The following is a 15,890-nucleotide window of genomic DNA, read 5'->3' on the forward strand; positions in this document are numbered from 1 at the left end:
TGGGGTGGGGACTGGGGAGTCTTTCACGGAAGGCCCTTCCAGCGCAGCGCAGCCGGCCCTTCCAGCGCAGCGTCAGCCGCCCATACTGTCACCATTCACCAACACAGCTTTCCTCAGTTAAGAATGCACCACGTGGCGGGTAATGTTGAAGTCCTTTTGCCGTTGTGCTAACCTTTTCTTTCTCTGCTCATTGTGTCTCCCGCCCCATGGGAGTCTGTCGTGTCTGTTGTTCTCCAGTGCATTTCACACAACGATGTGGCCTAAGGACACAGCTGTGCCAGTGAGTAAGAAGTGCACCGCCGGCCGCATTAATGAATCCCTGCTGAAACTAGGAACCCACCAGCCCACCAGCTGGGGTCACACACACACCGCTCTACCGTGTGTGCCTCCGCCGTAGCCCACCAGCAGCAGAGCGCCACGGCCCGCCCCAGATGCAGTGTCCAACGCCGCCACACACTTCCCGATGCTCTTTGCCTGCTGCTGCCACAACGCTTTAATTGCGGAAGTGGGATTCCGCCTCGAATCCGTGAACCGGCCCTGCACGGGTGTCTGCACGCACTGGCGTGCGATACGCAAACGAATTGCTTGCCATAATGTTCCATCGTGTTCCATCACACGAAGACGCCCAGCCAAGCCCTGCGTGTCCTTGCCTTGCCCAAACGACCAGCACCGATGCACGTCCCGTACAACACCGTCAGCCATACACCGGCCGCGCGCTTCACTCACTCTGCCGCAGGCGATGTCTCCGGTCAGAAATACGGCAGCCAACCACGGCCATCGGGCAGAGCCGACAGAATGCTCCCGTCACCGCAGTCATGTGTGCCCCGTGTGCAGCCCAGATGCAGCTGATGGAAAAAGCGCAGCCCCATGCATCCCATATGAATTTACACGCAGCTCACACGAGGCTTCCCAAACGGCTCCGCGTGCAGCTACCAGCTCCCACTCGTGCAACCGCCGACTAGCGCCAATGACTCCTGTGCTCTGCCGTGCGCTCCTGTGGCATCGCAGTCGGCTTCCCGCGCAACTGTCAGCTCCCATCGTACAGTTACGGAGTTACCCAACTCGCGCCAACGACCCGTGTTCATGCCCCTGGCTCGGCAGCTTCCCAGCCGGCCCGCCACACAACTGCCAGCTCCCACTCGCCGCAGCTGCTGACACCCAACCGAACTCCTGTTCGGCTGAGGGGTTTGGGGGTGCCGTACACGAGTTAGTTGGGAGTTTGTCGGAGCTGTCCTGGAACATACATTATACTATGTTTACCCTTTCCTTGCGCTCGCTCTCCGACACACGTCACGTCTGCGGCGGCTGCGTCTGTGGCTGCATCCGCTGCTGCTGGTCTGGGGCCTAGTGCGAGCCACGTGCTGGCAGCAGCGGCGGCGCCGCAGCCGCACCCACAACGCCACGGCTGGGGCCGAAGCCGCCGCCGGCACGCGCCGCCGCCGCCGCAGCGCTCGCGCCGCCCGGCGGCAGCATGCGCCCTACGCCCACGGCGCCTGCAGGGGCCGCCACGACTGCCGCCGGCCGCGTCGCCAACGCGGCACCGCCACCATACGCGCCACCCGAACGCGCGTGCTGCTGCTGCTGTTGATGGCGCTGCTGTAGGTGGCCTTGTCGTTGCTGGCCCTGCGCTGCTTGCATGCTCAGCAGGTGCCGGCGCCGCAGCTGCTCCCGCAGCGCCTCCTGCTGCAGCCGCGCCTGCTGCTGGGCCGCGTGGTCCGCCAGGGGAGCCGAGTGATCGTTGGGCCCGTGGTGGTTGTGGTTCTGGTGGGTGTGGTGGTTGGGCCGTTGGTGGGTGGAGTGGTTGGGCTGCTGGTTGGGCTGGTTGGGGAGGTTGGAGTGGTAGGGGTGGTTGCCATGGTTGCCGCCGCGCATGTAATGCGGGTGGTGTTCGTTGGCGCTGTGCGGGTAGTTGCCGTTGGTGTGCTGCGGTTGTTGTTGTCCTTGTTGGTGTTGGTTGTGTTGGTTGTGTTGGTTGTGTTGGTTGTGGTTGTCCTGGTACAAGTCCTGGTGGCAGCGGGGATCCTGGCTGTACCCGCTGGGGTCGTGCTGCCCCTGCAAGTGCTGCAAGTGCTGCAAGTGCTGCAAGCGCTGCAGTTGCTGCTGCGGCTGCTGCTGCTGTTGCAGCTGCGGCGATCCGCGACTGTAGCCACGGCCTTGCTCCTGCAGCTGCGGCTGCCGCTGTGACAACTGTTGTTGCTGCTGTTGCTGCTGTTGCTGCTGCTGTTGTTGCTGATGTTGTTGCTGCTGCAAGCGCAGGTGTTCACGCTCGCGCTGCAGCACCGCCGCCGTCACCAGTGCCGCCCGCCCGCCGTGCCCAGCGCCAGCGCCGCCGCCCACGTGCCTAGTTTCGAAGCGCTCGGAGGCGGCGGCGGGCTCCACGGCACTCCTCGCGGCCGGCCGGTTGTGTTGCGTGCGCTCAACCGAGTGCGAGCGCAAAGGCGACGACGGACGTGACGCCGGCTGCGACCGGCGGGCGTCAGCACCCTCCCGGTCGCCGCCCGCCGCGGGGCCGCCGCGGCCTTCAACGTGACCGCCGTCACAACCGCCGTCACGATCACGGAGGAACTCCCGTTTGAGCGGTTGGTCCACCGCCGCCGACGAGCAGTCCTGGTGGCTGCTGGCGGCGGCAGCAACTGCGTCGTACGGCCGTTTGCCGGAGGTGACGGCGCCGCCGCCGCCGCCGCCGAGGTGGCGGCGCGATGGCGGCGGCGGCCAGGTGACAGCGTTACTCATCGTGCCGGATTCGGGCGTCGGAGCTGGCATGTAGGTGCCCGTGCTGCGAGCCGGCTCCGCCGCCTCCAAAAGCGAGCCGCCGCCGCCGCCGCCGCCGCCGCCGCCGTCGCCGTAGGTGGCGGGTGCGGAGCCTCGGTACGGCAATGGTGGCGGCGCCTGGTGGCCCTGCGCGTGCAGGTGCGCTGGCAGGTAGTCGCTGGATCTAGTGCCACCGCCACCGCCGCCACCGCCGCCGCCGCCACAGCCACCGCCACCGCCGCCGCCACCGTTGCTTGCCCCCGCCGCCGGCAGGCTGGGCCAGCTGCTGGGCTCAGGCCACTGCGACGCCGCCGCTGCATCGGCGCCGTCGCCGCCGTCGCCGTCGGTGTAGTCGGTGCGGTGCGCGGCGACCGCTAGGATGGCTCTCAGGTCTGCCATGTCTGAGATATTACTTCCCAGGTCGTCAAAGGGCGTGTCAGGGCCCCGTGACGACTGCGGCTGCGGCTGCGGCTGCGGCTGCGGCTGCCAGTGCCGTCTGCTGCCCATGCCGACGCCGGGGCAGTCCTCGGCGGCGGCGGGAGGAAGCGGCTCCACCCGCGGCGGCTGTAGCTCCACCCGCGGCGGCTGTAGCTCCACCCGCGGCGGCTGTAGCTCCATGTGAGCTTGCGCCGAAGCCCGCGGCGCTGGCAGTAGCAGCAGCGGCATTGGCGCCTCCTCCGGACGGGTGTGAGCGGCGGCGGTGGGGCCGCCGCCGGCTGTAGCAGCGAGTGATGGCGGTCGCCGGAGCATGGGCCCCGCCGATGCCAAACCGCCGGCGGCGGAGGCGGCGGCTGTACCCAGGCTCGGCTGTAGCAACTGCTCCAGGATCTGCCGCGCCGCCGCCGTCTCGACCGCTTCCTCCACCGCCGCATCGCGGTCAATGGCCACAGCCAACTGCATCGCCTGCACCAGCGGCGGCTGCCGCGCCGCCGCCGCCGCACCGCGCCCGCCGTGGGCGGCCGCCGCCGGTGGCCGCAAGCCGCTGCCGCCGGCACCGCCGGCGTGCCGCAACCGCGTCGCCGCCGCCTGCCCTGGATCCAGGCCCAGCAGCTCGTCCAGGTCGCGATCCGTCAAATCCACGGAATCCACGGTTTCCGTGAGAGCGCTGGATTCGAAATACGCCCGGCGGATCACAATGCCCGCCACGCTGTGTGCCAACTGCCGCTCGCCAACCGACAGCTCTTCGGGCCTCGGCCAGCAGGTCGGATCCTCGATCCAGGAAGTTGAATCCGCCGCCTGGCCCGAGCTGCTGCATCCGGATCCAACGGCGCCGCCTTGCCGGCTGCCGCCGTACGCCATTAGCCGGATCCGCCGCTGTTGGTTGTGCAGCTGCTGCAGTGCCATCAACTGCAGCGCGTGGCGGGCCTGTTGAGTGCAGCGGTTGGGCGCAGCAGTTGATTGAGTGCAGCGGTTGAGGCATGAGCGGTTGAGGCAGCGGCGGCGGCGGCCATGTGGTTGGTGTTTGTTGGGGGGCCACGGGGGTGACCATAGTGCGGGTCCGAACTTGAATAGAGTTGTGGAGGAGGAAAGTTGTAGCTTGCTGGTCTAGGCTGCTGGCCACCCTTGCAACCGCGTGGCTGCGGTCAGCACAGCAGCAGGCGACAATCACATCCCAGCACCCCCAGCCGCACTGCCCGCTCGCCCTCCCACGGTCCCACCTGCAACTGTTCAAGTGAGGTGCCCAGATGCTCTGGAAGGTCTGCAAGCAGCGGCGGGCCGCCGCCGCCACTGCCACCGCCGCCGCCACCAGCGCGGCCCCTACCTCCGCCAGCGGCACCAGCGGCACCAGCAGCAACCGCTGCCGGATAGGAGGACACAGCCGGCGGCGGCGGCGGCGGCGCACGTGACGTGCGCGCCTGCGACTGCGCCGTGATGGCCCACGCCAGCGCCGCCGCCGGCGCCATGCCTGCGGCGGCGGCCGCCTCCGCCGCCTCCACCGCCTCCTCGCTCACATGCAGCGACCCGCCGGCGACGTGCATGGCGTCCGCCAACTGTCAATTGAGGTGAACCAAAGCACGGCACGCGTTCACCATCAACAACTTAGAGTTAATGGGTTCGAGTGTTGACTTCCCGCCCGCACTGCACCGCACAACGCACAACGCGCAATGCACACACACCATGCAGCCGACATCTTTTTTCCCTGCACGCACCTGCATCCGCAGGAACAGGCGGTGTAGGTAGGTCCACTCAAAGGCGAGGCAGCCCTCCAGACGCGAGCGGTGGCGGCGCATGCAGGCGCGCGCGGAGTCTAGCGTGGTCTGTTGATTGCCGGCGCCGGTGGGGAGCGAGGCAGTGAGTATGAACAGTGAGTGGGGGACAGGGAGTGAACAGTGGGACACAGGGGACAGTGAGTGTTGTAAGGAGAACGCGTTGGCGGATGCTAGGGCCCCCCCACACACAGCAGTGGATACGGTGCTGTATGAGAGTGAGAGCAATGGGCGGGCGCTCGCTCGCTTCGTTTCCCCGGCAGGCTCGCAGTCACCGCATAGCGTGCGTTTACGGCACATGTGTTTCCTTGCTGAGCGTGTATCAGGCCCGAGGTAGCGGGCGCCTAAGCATTGCGTTGTGTCGCAGCATTATCAGGCGGGTTGGCGTGCGGCCAATTGCTCGCACGGCGCAGGTCCCGTCTCCGTGTTTGTTGGATAGCTTGCACCCGCACCTGAGCCTGCAGCAGCAGCCACGCGCACTCGGCCGCGGTCTCGGTGGCGGCACTGGCGCTGCTGGTGCTCGCGCTGGCACGGGAGCCGGCACCGCCACCGGCGGCCGCCGCCGCCCGCCGGCCCTCCTGCGGGCCCTGCTGCTGCCAGTGCTGGTGCTGCTGGTGCTGCTGGTGCTGCTGGTGCTGCTGCCGCCGGCCGCGAGGGTCCGCGGCTTCATCCACCGCCTCCGCCACCTCCGCCTCCGCCGCCTCGGCCGCCGCCATCGCCGCCTCCGTCGCGCCCGCCGCCGCAACGCCCAGCTCGCCTGTGCCATTCAACACCACACACTGCCGGCTTGAGATTGCAGGCAAACATAAAGACGAGCCAGGTCAGCCATGGCGAGGAAAGGGTGTGAACAGCCCGTCTAATGTTTGCATGTTGTTTGTTGGCCGCTGCCCCTCCCGAGTCCTTGTGGCTCCCCGGTTTGTCGTGGCTAATGTCGCTTTGCTTTGGTCCGCCTGGGCACACCCATACACATGCTGTCTTGCGCGTACTGTTTTTCCTTGTGCTCGCCCTTCAAGACACACACACACACACACGCACACACACACACACACACACACACACGCACACACACACACACACACACACACACACACACATACACGCCTCTTTGCGCTCCCTTGTCCATGTGCTCTTCAACACACGCCTGGCCACGCCCTCCTGCCCAACCACGCACCCGCCAGCACGTCCAGCGCGTCCGACCGCTCCGCCAGCGCACGGACCGCCTCGTGCACCTCCGAGTGCAGCACCTGCGGCCGGGCCGGGAGGGCGGCGGCGGCAGCAGCAGCAGCAGCAACAGCAGGGCGGGGCGGCAGCAGCAGGGGCAGCGGCAGGACATCAGGCGGCGATGGGGCGGTCGGTGGCCTGGCACACGTGTCCTGTCCGCCCGCCCGCCGCCTCCGGTATGCATGGACCGCCCGCCGCCGCCGCCGCCGCCAACAACATAGAGGCCTCCGCCATACACCCCAAGTCGACACATCGGGGCTCGGCGAGGGGCAGGCATACATGCGCACCCCTGCCCCCCCGTTCCACCGACCACATTCCATCCTACCGCATTCCACCCCGCCCCTCCCATCCTCCTTCCCTCCCTTCCCCTTTCCCTTCCCCTCCCACTCCCACCCCCCAATCACCGCCGCACCGCGCCACCGCTGCGCACCCCTGCCGTACATCGCCGTACATTGCTCACCGAGTGGTCAACCAGCAGCTCGTAACCGCACACCACGAAGCTGTACAGCCGCAACCGCCAACCGCCGCCGCCTGGCGCCGTACCGCCCTCGCCCGGACCCGGGCCGTCGAACTCCGCCCGCATCCTGCCGTACTGTACGAGCGTGAAACCGTCGAAAACCGTGTACTCGGCGGCCGGGCTGGCGCCGGAGCTGATCACCCGTACGGCGCCGTCGTCGTACTGCGTGACCGGGCGGTTGTGGCGAGGACGGGGAGCATGCCCCGGGATGGTGGGTTAGGGTTGGCTGGCCGATGGGAATGGTTAGAATGGTTGGGATGGCAGGGAGTTTGCCCAGGGCGGCGGCAGGGGGCAACGCAGGGACCGCCCACCCTGAGCCGCACGATGGCTGCCGGGCGGTCAGACCAGCACGGCAGCACCTTCCCCACCGACGCCCCAGCAAGCAACCTCCCCCCCCTCCCCGCCCCTGTAAGCCCTCCCGTGTGCGAACGCGGCGCATTGCCGGCGCAATCAAGGTATGGGTGAAGACACGCATGCCTGGGGTTGCGGGTCACTGCCACTGTCACCGTCACACACCGGCAGTCGCCCCGCGCCCCCTGCCCCCAACCCCCGCCCTGCCCCGCCTCTCCATGCCTGCAGAGACGCTCAGCCCGTAGCCCTCCCCCGCATCTCCACCTCCTTCGCTCCGGGCTCGCAGCGACTAGTCGCCACCGACCCCTGACTTTTCGTAGACCTTGACATTGCCCAGACTGACCTCATGGTAGGTGGGCCCCAAAATGAGGAACTCGTCCAGCACGCCGCTGTCATACTTGTACTGTAACAGTTTTGCCAGGCTGTGCGCTGACATCGCGAGCGGCTTGTCAAGGAATGAACCAGAAAACGGGAAACGAACGCCCACGAAGGCACACCGATACTCCGCATCTGGCATGTAAAATTCAGAGCAGTGCTTGTCCCAGAAGGCATCGCTGTTATCGTGCTGCCTAGCCCTGGCCCGAGCGCGAATGGACTGCTCTAACCTCGGCTGCAGGCTAGGAGCATTGTGCGGCATCAGAGCAACGTTTTATTTATTGGCAAGCAGCATTTTGTTTTAAGGATAAAGACTCTTGGGGAGGCCAATAGCTCAAACGTCCTTCGGCTTAATAGCACATCCCCGCTCATATTGGGATCGGCTCTACTTCATATGTCCTAGTAAGACTATTGTGGGAAGGCCGGGTGACTATAAATGGCGATGCAAGCTTCGAATCCGCGCATGGCTGGCCAAGCTGTAACATTCTCTTTTGAATCGACGGCCGGCTGTGTCGGCCAGCAATAACTTCGATGCACAAGTACACTGGTACTTTGCCACGACATGTTAACAAAGCCGCAGAAGGCCAAGGCTTCTATTGACGCAGATGGGCGGGGCGACGGGAGAGTACGGGAGCCCCTACGGCAGTTTGGTTCTGGCGGCTTTGGCGCCTCACCGCAACTTGTTATCCAGCCTCCATGCCTCAGCAGTCCTGCTAACAAGCCGCACATCGCCACGAGCCAGCGAGTCAGGAAGCGCGATCGTGCGCGATTGCACCCCCGGGATGGGCCACCAGCCCCTGCTGCAGGGCAGTTGCCGGCCAATGCCCGACCTTGTGTGGCGGAGCCCCCCCCCCCCGACTCGCCGAGGCCCAGACCCGGACATGAGCGTTCACTAGTGAAGGTGCACCGGGTGCAGGTTACCAGCTCGTCAGCCTCTCAGGCGCTTACACCATGACCAGCCGCCCTGTTGCGCCCGGCTGTTGCGTCCTCTTACGAATCGGGCGTGTGCACCCCTGAGTGTGTGTCACGTGTGTGTGGCGCATTATGTGCCCACGGCCACTCAGTGGCGAGTCGATGCGGGTCGATGCCACCGGCCTCACCTCCGCGCCACGGCAAGTCCACACACGCACGGCCATCGCCTACCGTAATACTTCCATCAAAGCCCCGCCTTTCCCGCTTGCCAGTTCCTCTTCCTCCGCGCCAACTGCGCCCATGCACTTTCCTCGTATGTCGTATTTCCCGATGTTCCCGATAAAGCCACGCAATTGTTCGTGGCGTATACACCATCAACACGCCTCCATAGAACAACGTAAACGCAAGGTACTGTAGGCATCCTCCACCCCGCGCGCCCCCGAGCAGCCGATTGGCGCCTCACGACAAAACGCGCCTTTGCCGCATATGGACGAAACGGCCCCGCGCGATGCGGTACCGCACATCTGACGATAGCTAAACCCCTCCCCTGTATGCCACGCCCTGGCCTCTCCGCCCTCCAGGCAGCCCGCAGCACGCCAAGCAAGCGCCGCCAGCCCGCCACCCGCCGCCAACCGAGTGCTATGCTCGCCGCCGCCGCCGGCGCAAACTTCCCCTGCGAGCCTCCGCTCCAAACCCGAGAGTGTGCGGCCGCCTGGCCTGACCCCTCGCCTGTGATGGAGCCGTCCTAGCTCCGCAAAGCCCATGTCCCGCTCTCTCCCAGGACAATCGTCGCCGCCCGCCTGTCCAGACACCACGGAGGCGTCTGCCAAGGCACCCGGCATACCGGTCGCTTGCCCCCGTTGCCGCCTCCTCCTGCCGATGCCCCATGTCGTCTGGACCGCATCAGCTGATTCCATTTCATTAGCTGCAACTGCTTCATTAGCAGCAAGTAGCAGCAGCGCCTGCGTGCTGTCCTGGTGCTCATTACGCGCGCTTCTCCGAGGAAGCGCGGCGGCGGGCCAGCTCCGCCTCCAGCTCCTCCATGGACATAGCCGACAAGTCCTGCAAGGTGTTGAAGAGCACAAGGAAACATAAAGCGCGGCGACTGACAGGTCTTGCGTGTGTGTCAGGAGAGCATCACAGAGGAGAGGAGAGACGCGTGTCTAGGTGTAGAGGAGTACACAAGGAACGCACACAGCACAGCGCATGCGATGCTTGTGTGGGCCCCTGCTCCTGCCCGTGTGGGTGTTGTGCTGTGGACTGTGGTGTTCTGTACGTAGGGCGCAAGTGATCTCACACACGACACACCTTGAGAGGGGCGGCGGCCGCCGCGGGGGCAGCCGCGGTGGCGGCGGCGGCAGCGGGAGCCGCGGCCGGCGCCGCCGCCGGAGCCGCGGGAGCCGCCGACGCCTCGGCGGCGGCCGGCGCGGCGCCGGCGGCGCCCCAGGCGGCCTGGGCGGCGGCGGCGCGCTTGGCCTCGATCTCCGGGTCCAGCACCTTAGCCATGGTGTCCGACACACCTGTCATGTGAGGGCGTTGTGGTGCGGGCGTGTGTGGCGCGAAACACGGACAGACACACAGTAAATGATGGCAGGTTCATAATTCATAACCATGCGCGTATCCTGGCCGACGTGTGTGGTTGCGCACTTCGTTCCCCCCAATGCATCATCGTCCCCTCTCTACAGCATCATCGCCCCCTCCCTACAGCCGCTCCCTACAGCCGCCCCCAACCTACTGTGTTGCAATCTGCTGCTGCACCCCCACCCGCTGTGCAGCAATCTGCCCCCCACCCCAACCACTGTGTTGCAATCTGTTGCTGCACCCCCCACCCGCTGTGCTCCTGCGCTGCTGCGCTGCTGCTGCCTGCTGCGTGGCGCCCACCTGTGGCCTCCGACACGGGCCGGGGCGCGGGCCGCGCCGCCTCGCGCAGCTCGTTGATGCCCAGCTCCGACTCCAGGGTGCCCTTGAGCTCCTGGCTCACCTGCAGCCGGGGATAGGGAGGGAGGGAGGGCACGGAGGAGGCGAGGGGGAGGGGAGGCATGGTGGTGGTGAGGCGGGGTTTCTTGGATTAGCAATCAGAGCTCCATGTTGGCACGTGAAGTAGGCGCCCGCATCCAAGGCCGAAGCGCTGCAGCAGCGACGCGACGCGGCGGGCAAGGGTGGGATGGGCAGGGGGCAGCGGGCGGCCGGCTGCTCCAGCCGGCGCCTCACTGGCCCGCCCCCTCCGCGCCGCTTGGCGCCGCTGCCGCTGGCTGTCACTGCCCGTCCCCCCGGCCCCGCCCCCAGCCCCGCCCCTGCTCCGGCTCCTGTCCACACCCCTGTCCCGCGGCTCCAATGGCCCGGGGCCGGCTGCATGCCAGTGGCTGATGCGATGCAGCCACAGCCGCCTGCCGCCGCCTGCAGCTGCAGCTGCTGCCGCCTGCCACTGCTGCTACTGGTGCCTCTCCTACAGCCACAGTCGCCTGCTGTTGCCGCCGCCGCCGCCTGGAACTACACAAGGCACGGTGTTTCCGGCAGCCAGGTGCGGCCACGCCTGCGCCAGCACCCGCCGCATGCTGCCTGCCGCCAGCTGCCAGCTGCCGCCGCCGGCTACCCGGCCGCCTGCCCACCCGCCGCCCGTCGGGCGCCACATGGGGGCCCTCGCTTCCCTGGCAGGGCCATCGCCGCTAGGGGATCTGGCGCCGCCTCACAGCCGTCACGCGTGGTGCGCGCTGTGCCTCTCCCATTGCCATCACCATCGCCACTGGGTTTGCGGCGGCCTTGCTCCCACGCGCCCCTGCCATTGACTGATTCCCCTTGCCCTGTCCTTCGGCCTTTCGCTCGTCCCTCGAACCACCCGGCTACTGCCGTCCTCTTCACCTCCACGTGTGCCCAGCCCCCGCCTTGCGACTGCCTTTCCTTTTGCTCCTGCTGCTTTACCCTTGCTGCTACTGTCCCCTGGTGCTGCTGCTTCCCTACCCCTCTCCTACTGCTACAGCCGCCTGCCTCCCCTCCTCCTCCTCCTGATGTTGCTACAGCCGCAGCTCCTCAGTCCTCAACTCCTCACCTGCACTACCTCCTTGATGGTGGGCTGGAAGGTGCGCAGCGCCGAGCCCACGCTGCGGGCGGCCTGTGACAAGAAGGTTGTCACGAGGGGCGAGGGGGAGGGGGTGTTTGAGGCGGGACGTGGGCAGAGATTGGGCCCCGGGAGAACGTGCCGCAAATGCCATCACGATGCATGCTGAAGATGCATGCTCTTCAGCAACAGCTGAGGCAGGTAGCGGCCCCGACCTCGGCGCGAGTACCGTGCCGTGGCGGCCCCTGTCGTCGCCTCGACACCAAGGCCCTAGGGCCCACCTCCCAGCCCCCTTAAACCAACGCGCGCGCCCTATCCAGCCCCCTCTTAAGGCGTTCGGCCCCTCGGCTCCTCTGACTAGTCGTGACTCACGTCCGCGAGGCCCTTAGGGCCGAAGACCACCAGCGCCACGACCGCGACTAGGATGGCCTCCGGCGCGCCCACGCCCAGGAAGGACATTTGGACCGTCTGCACGCCGACAGGGCCGAGGCGTTGACGCGGTCAGCACTTTCAACATTTACACAGACCCAGATGCAAGGTTTTACCGCGCCCTGCAGCAGCGCACCTTGCGGGCTGCTGCCGACCCCTGCGGAAGCATCGTTCGGCGACCTGTGTTTGCGTGGCCGCAGTCGAGCGCATCAGCGAGATCTCCGGGCAATTGGGCATATGCATATAATAAACTAATCCGTGGACACATACCTTGCACAGGCAGGAGCAGCTTGACGCCCGCATAGCTGCTGAGCTGGTTTGGGTTGAAGCGTGCCAGCTGCTTCAGCAACTGGGGAACAGCCGCAGCTTTACGAGAAACGCTGTAGGAGGTGCTGGCACCGGTGCAGCGCGCGGCACGAGCTAGGGACGTCGTGGACATTTTGGTGAAGCGGTTCACGCAGCCGCTATACAGTTCGTTGGTAGTTTGTGTCCTAGAGAGAGTGCGGGGTATGAAAGGGATTTGCTCAACTCGGCGTTGTTCAGCTTGGCACGCGATTGGGCAAAAGTCTTCCATGCATTTCACTCGGCCGCGTTGGAGAGGAGGGCATTTGAGCCTATATGTTATATTCATCATAGATTGCAATGTCATTCATAATACGTTGAAGCCGCGGCTCGGTTAGCAGCAAATGACCGGCGGCAAAGAGCTCGAGCCCCGGGGTGAAGACCTCACAACGCAACTTAAATACCTGTGAGAACCTGGGCAAGCAGGGAAACACGTCCGACATACCGTCTGTGCCCGTTTGCGCATGGCGAAAGGCTTTTCCCGTTGCTGGCGCTCGCCTTCTTGCCTAGCCGGCTTGCTCAGCAGCCTTAGATCGCATACATACTGCAGCCTTGTCGGCCCTACCTCCTCGAATCGTCCCTTTCCGGGCCCCACATATTGGTTCTACCCTGCCATGCGCGCACAGGCGGGGCACCCTCGTACAGTACAACGCCGCTCAGGAGGGCCGGCGCTTTCAGTGGACAAATGTGGGGCGAGCAGGCCTGGGAGCGCTGCGCCGCTGCCTCTACCTGCAGCACACGGCGCGCGTGTTTCGGGAAGGTGAGGACTAATTACCGCGATGGTAGTGGCGGGCGGGTTCGTAGACCGTAAGGCCCTCGGCCTGCAGCCCTGTGGCGCTCACGCCCACGGCAACAATGGCGGCCAAAGCATGTGATAGCCCAAATCGGGAAGGGGCGCGGAGGCCCGGAGAGGCCCGGTTACATGTGAAACCGTGTGTGTGCACGGCGGCACGTGGGGCAGCAACGCACGGCTCCGACCTCGGTTCCGAGCTCGGACCGACCCGGGGCTTTGTTTACATATGCGGCCTGAGCCCCTTGGATCTAGCGCAGTGGAACGTGCGGCGTGTGGTGTGGACACGTGTACGGCATGGACATGCGGTGTCACGGTGGAAGTTGCACGCGTTCCCAGGGTTTCCGTCCGGGAGTGCAGTGCGGGCACGGCGTGGGGACCTCGCTCCCACATTGTCCTGGTCTACGGGGATAGGCCAGTGCGGGTGTTTACGTGGTGGACCCAGCAAATCGCCATAACCATATCTTGTGCACACACCCTTGCGCTTGCTTTTCGAGTATCTTATTGATTCGCTGATTGGGACTGGTGCAAACACCCCTCCCCCCGGCCCGGCCCCGATGCTCACACCACCACAGCTGGCAGCGGGCCCCTGACCCACCTCAAGCCCAGCGGCGCCGCCACTGCGAGGGAGCTCATCAGCATGGTGAGGGTGCGGATGTGTGTGTGATGTGAATAAATGAATGAACAAGTGACAAGGAATGAACATGTGCAACACGCCGAGTAGGCTCTGTGTTAAAGAGCACAAGGCAAACAAAGAGTAGGCTTCGTGTCTGTCTGGTGCCAGCAGGAAACAACTCCAACGCTCTCCCGCACCCGCATCCAGCGCGCCTTGGGCTGGGTGCTCGTGACCCCCACCCGGTTCCGTGTCGTGCCCGTGCAAAGCCGCTCCGCTCCAACTTCCCGCATCGCCGCTCCATCCCAACTTCCACTTCCCATGCCTGGAATCCCGCTCCTGCCATAAACCCCCTCTCCACCCATCACCGCCACCACCACCACCACCATTGTCACCACCACCACCACCACCACCACCACCACCACCACCACCACCACCACCACCACCACCACCACCGCCACCACCACCACCACCACCACCACCATTGTCACCACCACCACCACCACCACCACCACCACCACCACCACCACCACCACCACCACCACCACCACCACCACCACCACCGCCACCACCACCACCACCATTGTCACCACCACCACCACCATCACCACCACCACCACCACCACCACCACCACCACCACCACCACCACCACCACCACCACCACCACCACCACCACCACCACCACCACCACCACCACCACCAGCACCACCACCACCATCACCATCACTATCACCACAGGAGCGGTCGGACGAGCTGGACGCGCCGGGGCCGCTGCAGGCCGCCGCCGCCGCCTTCCTGGCCGCGGTGTGGGCGGAGCTGCAGCACATGGCGGCGCAGGAGCTGGCGGCGTACGGTGAGCGACGGGGGTGATGGGGAGGGTTACATTCATGACTAGTTAAGGAAGTGAAAGACGGGGGGCGGGGGACGGGACAGGGGGACGGGAAAGGGAGGAGGGAAGGGGTAGGGACAGGTGCGAGTGAGGGGGCTAGTGCGACGGCGCGAGCGAGTATGAGGGGGCGAGGGAGGGCGAGGGAGGGCGATGGAGGGTGAGGGAGCGAGAAACCATCGGTATCCGCCTTCTAGCCAGCCAGTCATGTATCGAACTCCCCGCCCCACAACCGCCACAGCCGCGGTCATGGCGCCCTTCGACGCGGGCGGCGGCGGCTGCTCCGACGCCGCCGCCAGCGCCGCACTGCAGCACATCTGGCAGCGCTTCCACGTGTGGATGGCGCTCCACACCGCGCCCACGGACCTGCTGGGTGGGTGAGGCCGGGGCGCGGGGGGCGGCGGGCGGGGGGCGGGAGCGAAGGGTGGGGGGCGGGGGGCGGGAGCTAAGGGTGGGGGCGGGGCGAGGCGAGGCGGGGTGGGGGAAAGGGGGCTGGCTGGCTGGAAACCGCCAGCAGGGCACCGGGGAGTAGGGAGCTGGGAGCTGGCTACACACGAAGCTGCTTTGTTCACAAGTGACCTGTATTTAGGGGCGCATGATGGGTTACGTGTTTGCGTGCGACACAAAGGCCCATGCACGCCAACCCGCATGCTGCGTATTCCACATACGACACGTCCTGCGCCGCTAACCTGGGCCACCCTCCCTAACCCTCCCACCCTCCCTGCCTGCCTCCCTGCCTCCCTTCTTCCCGGTCCCCCCCCCCCTTCACTTCTTAATTAATCATGAATGTAACCCCCCACCCCGCCAGCCGATCTGAGTGAGGCCGCCGCGGCGCGACTGGCTCCCGAGCCACTGCGGCGCTACCGCCGGGCCGTGTACCTACTGCAGGTGCGGGCAGGGCGCGTGTATGTGTGCACACCACACCGCAACACACCACACCACACCACACCACACCGCAACACACCGTCTCTAATCCCATCACACCCCATCGCACCATCCTTCAAACCCAACCCACCCACGCCACCCACACCACCACCCACACCAACCCATCACCCACACCACACCCACACCCATACGCCGCCCCCAGGAGGCCTGGCAGGAGGGTCTGGCCCAGGTGGGCGACCAGCTGGCCGTGGCGCTGCTGGGCGGCGGCGGCGGCGGCGGCGGCGGCGGCAGCGACTCGGGCGGCCTGCCTGAGGGCCGCTACATCGCCTGGCTGCTCAACTGGCGGCTGTACCTCATCGTGGACCGGCACATGGCGGTGAGGGCGGAGGGGGAGAAGGAGGAGCTGGAGGGGGAGGAGGAGGAGGGCGGCGGCGGCGGCAGGCCCGGCAGGCCCAGTCGTGCTGGCACGCACGCGCCCACGCAGCCGCGCACGCTGCTGACGTACTTCATGGCCATGTGCGCGGATAAGGCGATGGGCGTGGTGCTGCCCTCCCT

At 66.1% G+C, this 15,890-nt stretch overlaps 3 protein-coding genes across 3 annotated transcripts; 1 reads left to right on the top strand and 2 right to left on the bottom strand.

Annotated features, from left to right (window-relative positions):
* Nucleotides 1-17: 17 nt before the first annotated feature.
* On the bottom strand, nucleotides 18-7,853 carry CHLRE_08g371600v5 (uncharacterized protein). The gene is made up of 7 exons (XM_043065042.1): nucleotides 7,391-7,853; nucleotides 6,640-6,858; nucleotides 6,130-6,202; nucleotides 5,411-5,715; nucleotides 4,902-5,009; nucleotides 4,410-4,742; nucleotides 18-4,116 (listed from the first exon to the last, which is right to left on the bottom strand). The coding sequence occupies exons 1-7, from the start codon at nucleotides 7,481-7,483 to the stop codon at nucleotides 1,345-1,347; spliced, it is 3,903 nt and encodes a 1,300-aa protein (XP_042922043.1). The 5' UTR covers nucleotides 7,484-7,853; the 3' UTR covers nucleotides 18-1,344.
* A 501-nt stretch (nucleotides 7,854-8,354) lies between these two features.
* Nucleotides 8,355-12,353, bottom strand: CHLRE_08g371650v5 (uncharacterized protein). The gene is made up of 7 exons (XM_043065043.1): nucleotides 12,089-12,353; nucleotides 11,955-11,998; nucleotides 11,762-11,857; nucleotides 11,381-11,443; nucleotides 10,216-10,315; nucleotides 9,643-9,854; nucleotides 8,355-9,396 (listed from the first exon to the last, which is right to left on the bottom strand). The coding sequence occupies exons 1-7, from the start codon at nucleotides 12,255-12,257 to the stop codon at nucleotides 9,319-9,321; spliced, it is 762 nt and encodes a 253-aa protein (XP_042922044.1). The 5' UTR covers nucleotides 12,258-12,353; the 3' UTR covers nucleotides 8,355-9,318.
* Nucleotides 12,354-12,473: 120 nt separating this feature from the next.
* CHLRE_08g371700v5 (uncharacterized protein) lies at nucleotides 12,474-15,875 on the top strand. Its single transcript, XM_043065044.1, has 8 exons — nucleotides 12,474-12,566; nucleotides 12,787-12,920; nucleotides 13,526-13,593; nucleotides 14,303-14,417; nucleotides 14,692-14,823; nucleotides 15,259-15,338; nucleotides 15,538-15,737; nucleotides 15,820-15,875. The coding sequence occupies exons 1-8, from the start codon at nucleotides 12,505-12,507 to the stop codon at nucleotides 15,833-15,835; spliced, it is 807 nt and encodes a 268-aa protein (XP_042922045.1). The 5' UTR covers nucleotides 12,474-12,504; the 3' UTR covers nucleotides 15,836-15,875.
* The last annotated feature ends 15 nt before the right edge of the window (nucleotides 15,876-15,890 follow it).

This window comes from Chlamydomonas reinhardtii, chromosome 8, assembly GCF_000002595.2.
Source record: "Chlamydomonas reinhardtii strain CC-503 cw92 mt+ chromosome 8, whole genome shotgun sequence".
NCBI classification, from domain to species: Eukaryota; Viridiplantae; Chlorophyta; class Chlorophyceae; order Chlamydomonadales; family Chlamydomonadaceae; genus Chlamydomonas; species Chlamydomonas reinhardtii.

Excerpts from the sequence above, each read along its gene's own strand:
- CHLRE_08g371700v5 (XM_043065044.1), top strand. The coding sequence starts at position 12,505 with ATGACCGGCGGCAAAGAGCTCGAGCCCCGGGGTGAAGACCTCACAACG. Across the intron at positions 12,921-13,525 it reads GGCGCGCGTGTTTCGGGAAG|CTGGCAGCGGGCCCCTGACC; the intron begins GTGAGGACTAAT and ends ACACCACCACAG. Across the intron at positions 14,824-15,258 it reads CGCGCCCACGGACCTGCTGG|CCGATCTGAGTGAGGCCGCC; the intron begins GTGGGTGAGGCC and ends CCACCCCGCCAG.
- CHLRE_08g371650v5 (XM_043065043.1), bottom strand. The coding sequence starts at position 12,257 with ATGTCCACGACGTCCCTAGCTCGTGCCGCGCGCTGCACCGGTGCCAGC. Across the intron at positions 11,999-12,088 it reads GCTGCTCCTGCCTGTGCAAG|GTCGCCGAACGATGCTTCCG; the intron begins GTATGTGTCCAC and ends ACGCAAACACAG. Across the intron at positions 9,855-10,215 it reads GCCCGTGTCGGAGGCCACAG|GTGTGTCGGACACCATGGCT; the intron begins GTGGGCGCCACG and ends CTCACATGACAG.
- CHLRE_08g371600v5 (XM_043065042.1), bottom strand. The coding sequence starts at position 7,483 with ATGTCAGCGCACAGCCTGGCAAAACTGTTACAGTACAAGTATGACAGC. Across the intron at positions 6,203-6,639 it reads AGCTGCTGGTTGACCACTCG|GTGCTGCACTCGGAGGTGCA; the intron begins GTGAGCAATGTA and ends GCCCGGCCGCAG. Across the intron at positions 4,117-4,409 it reads CCTCACTTGAACAGTTGCAG|GCCCGCCACGCGCTGCAGTT; the intron begins GTGGGACCGTGG and ends TGCACTCAACAG.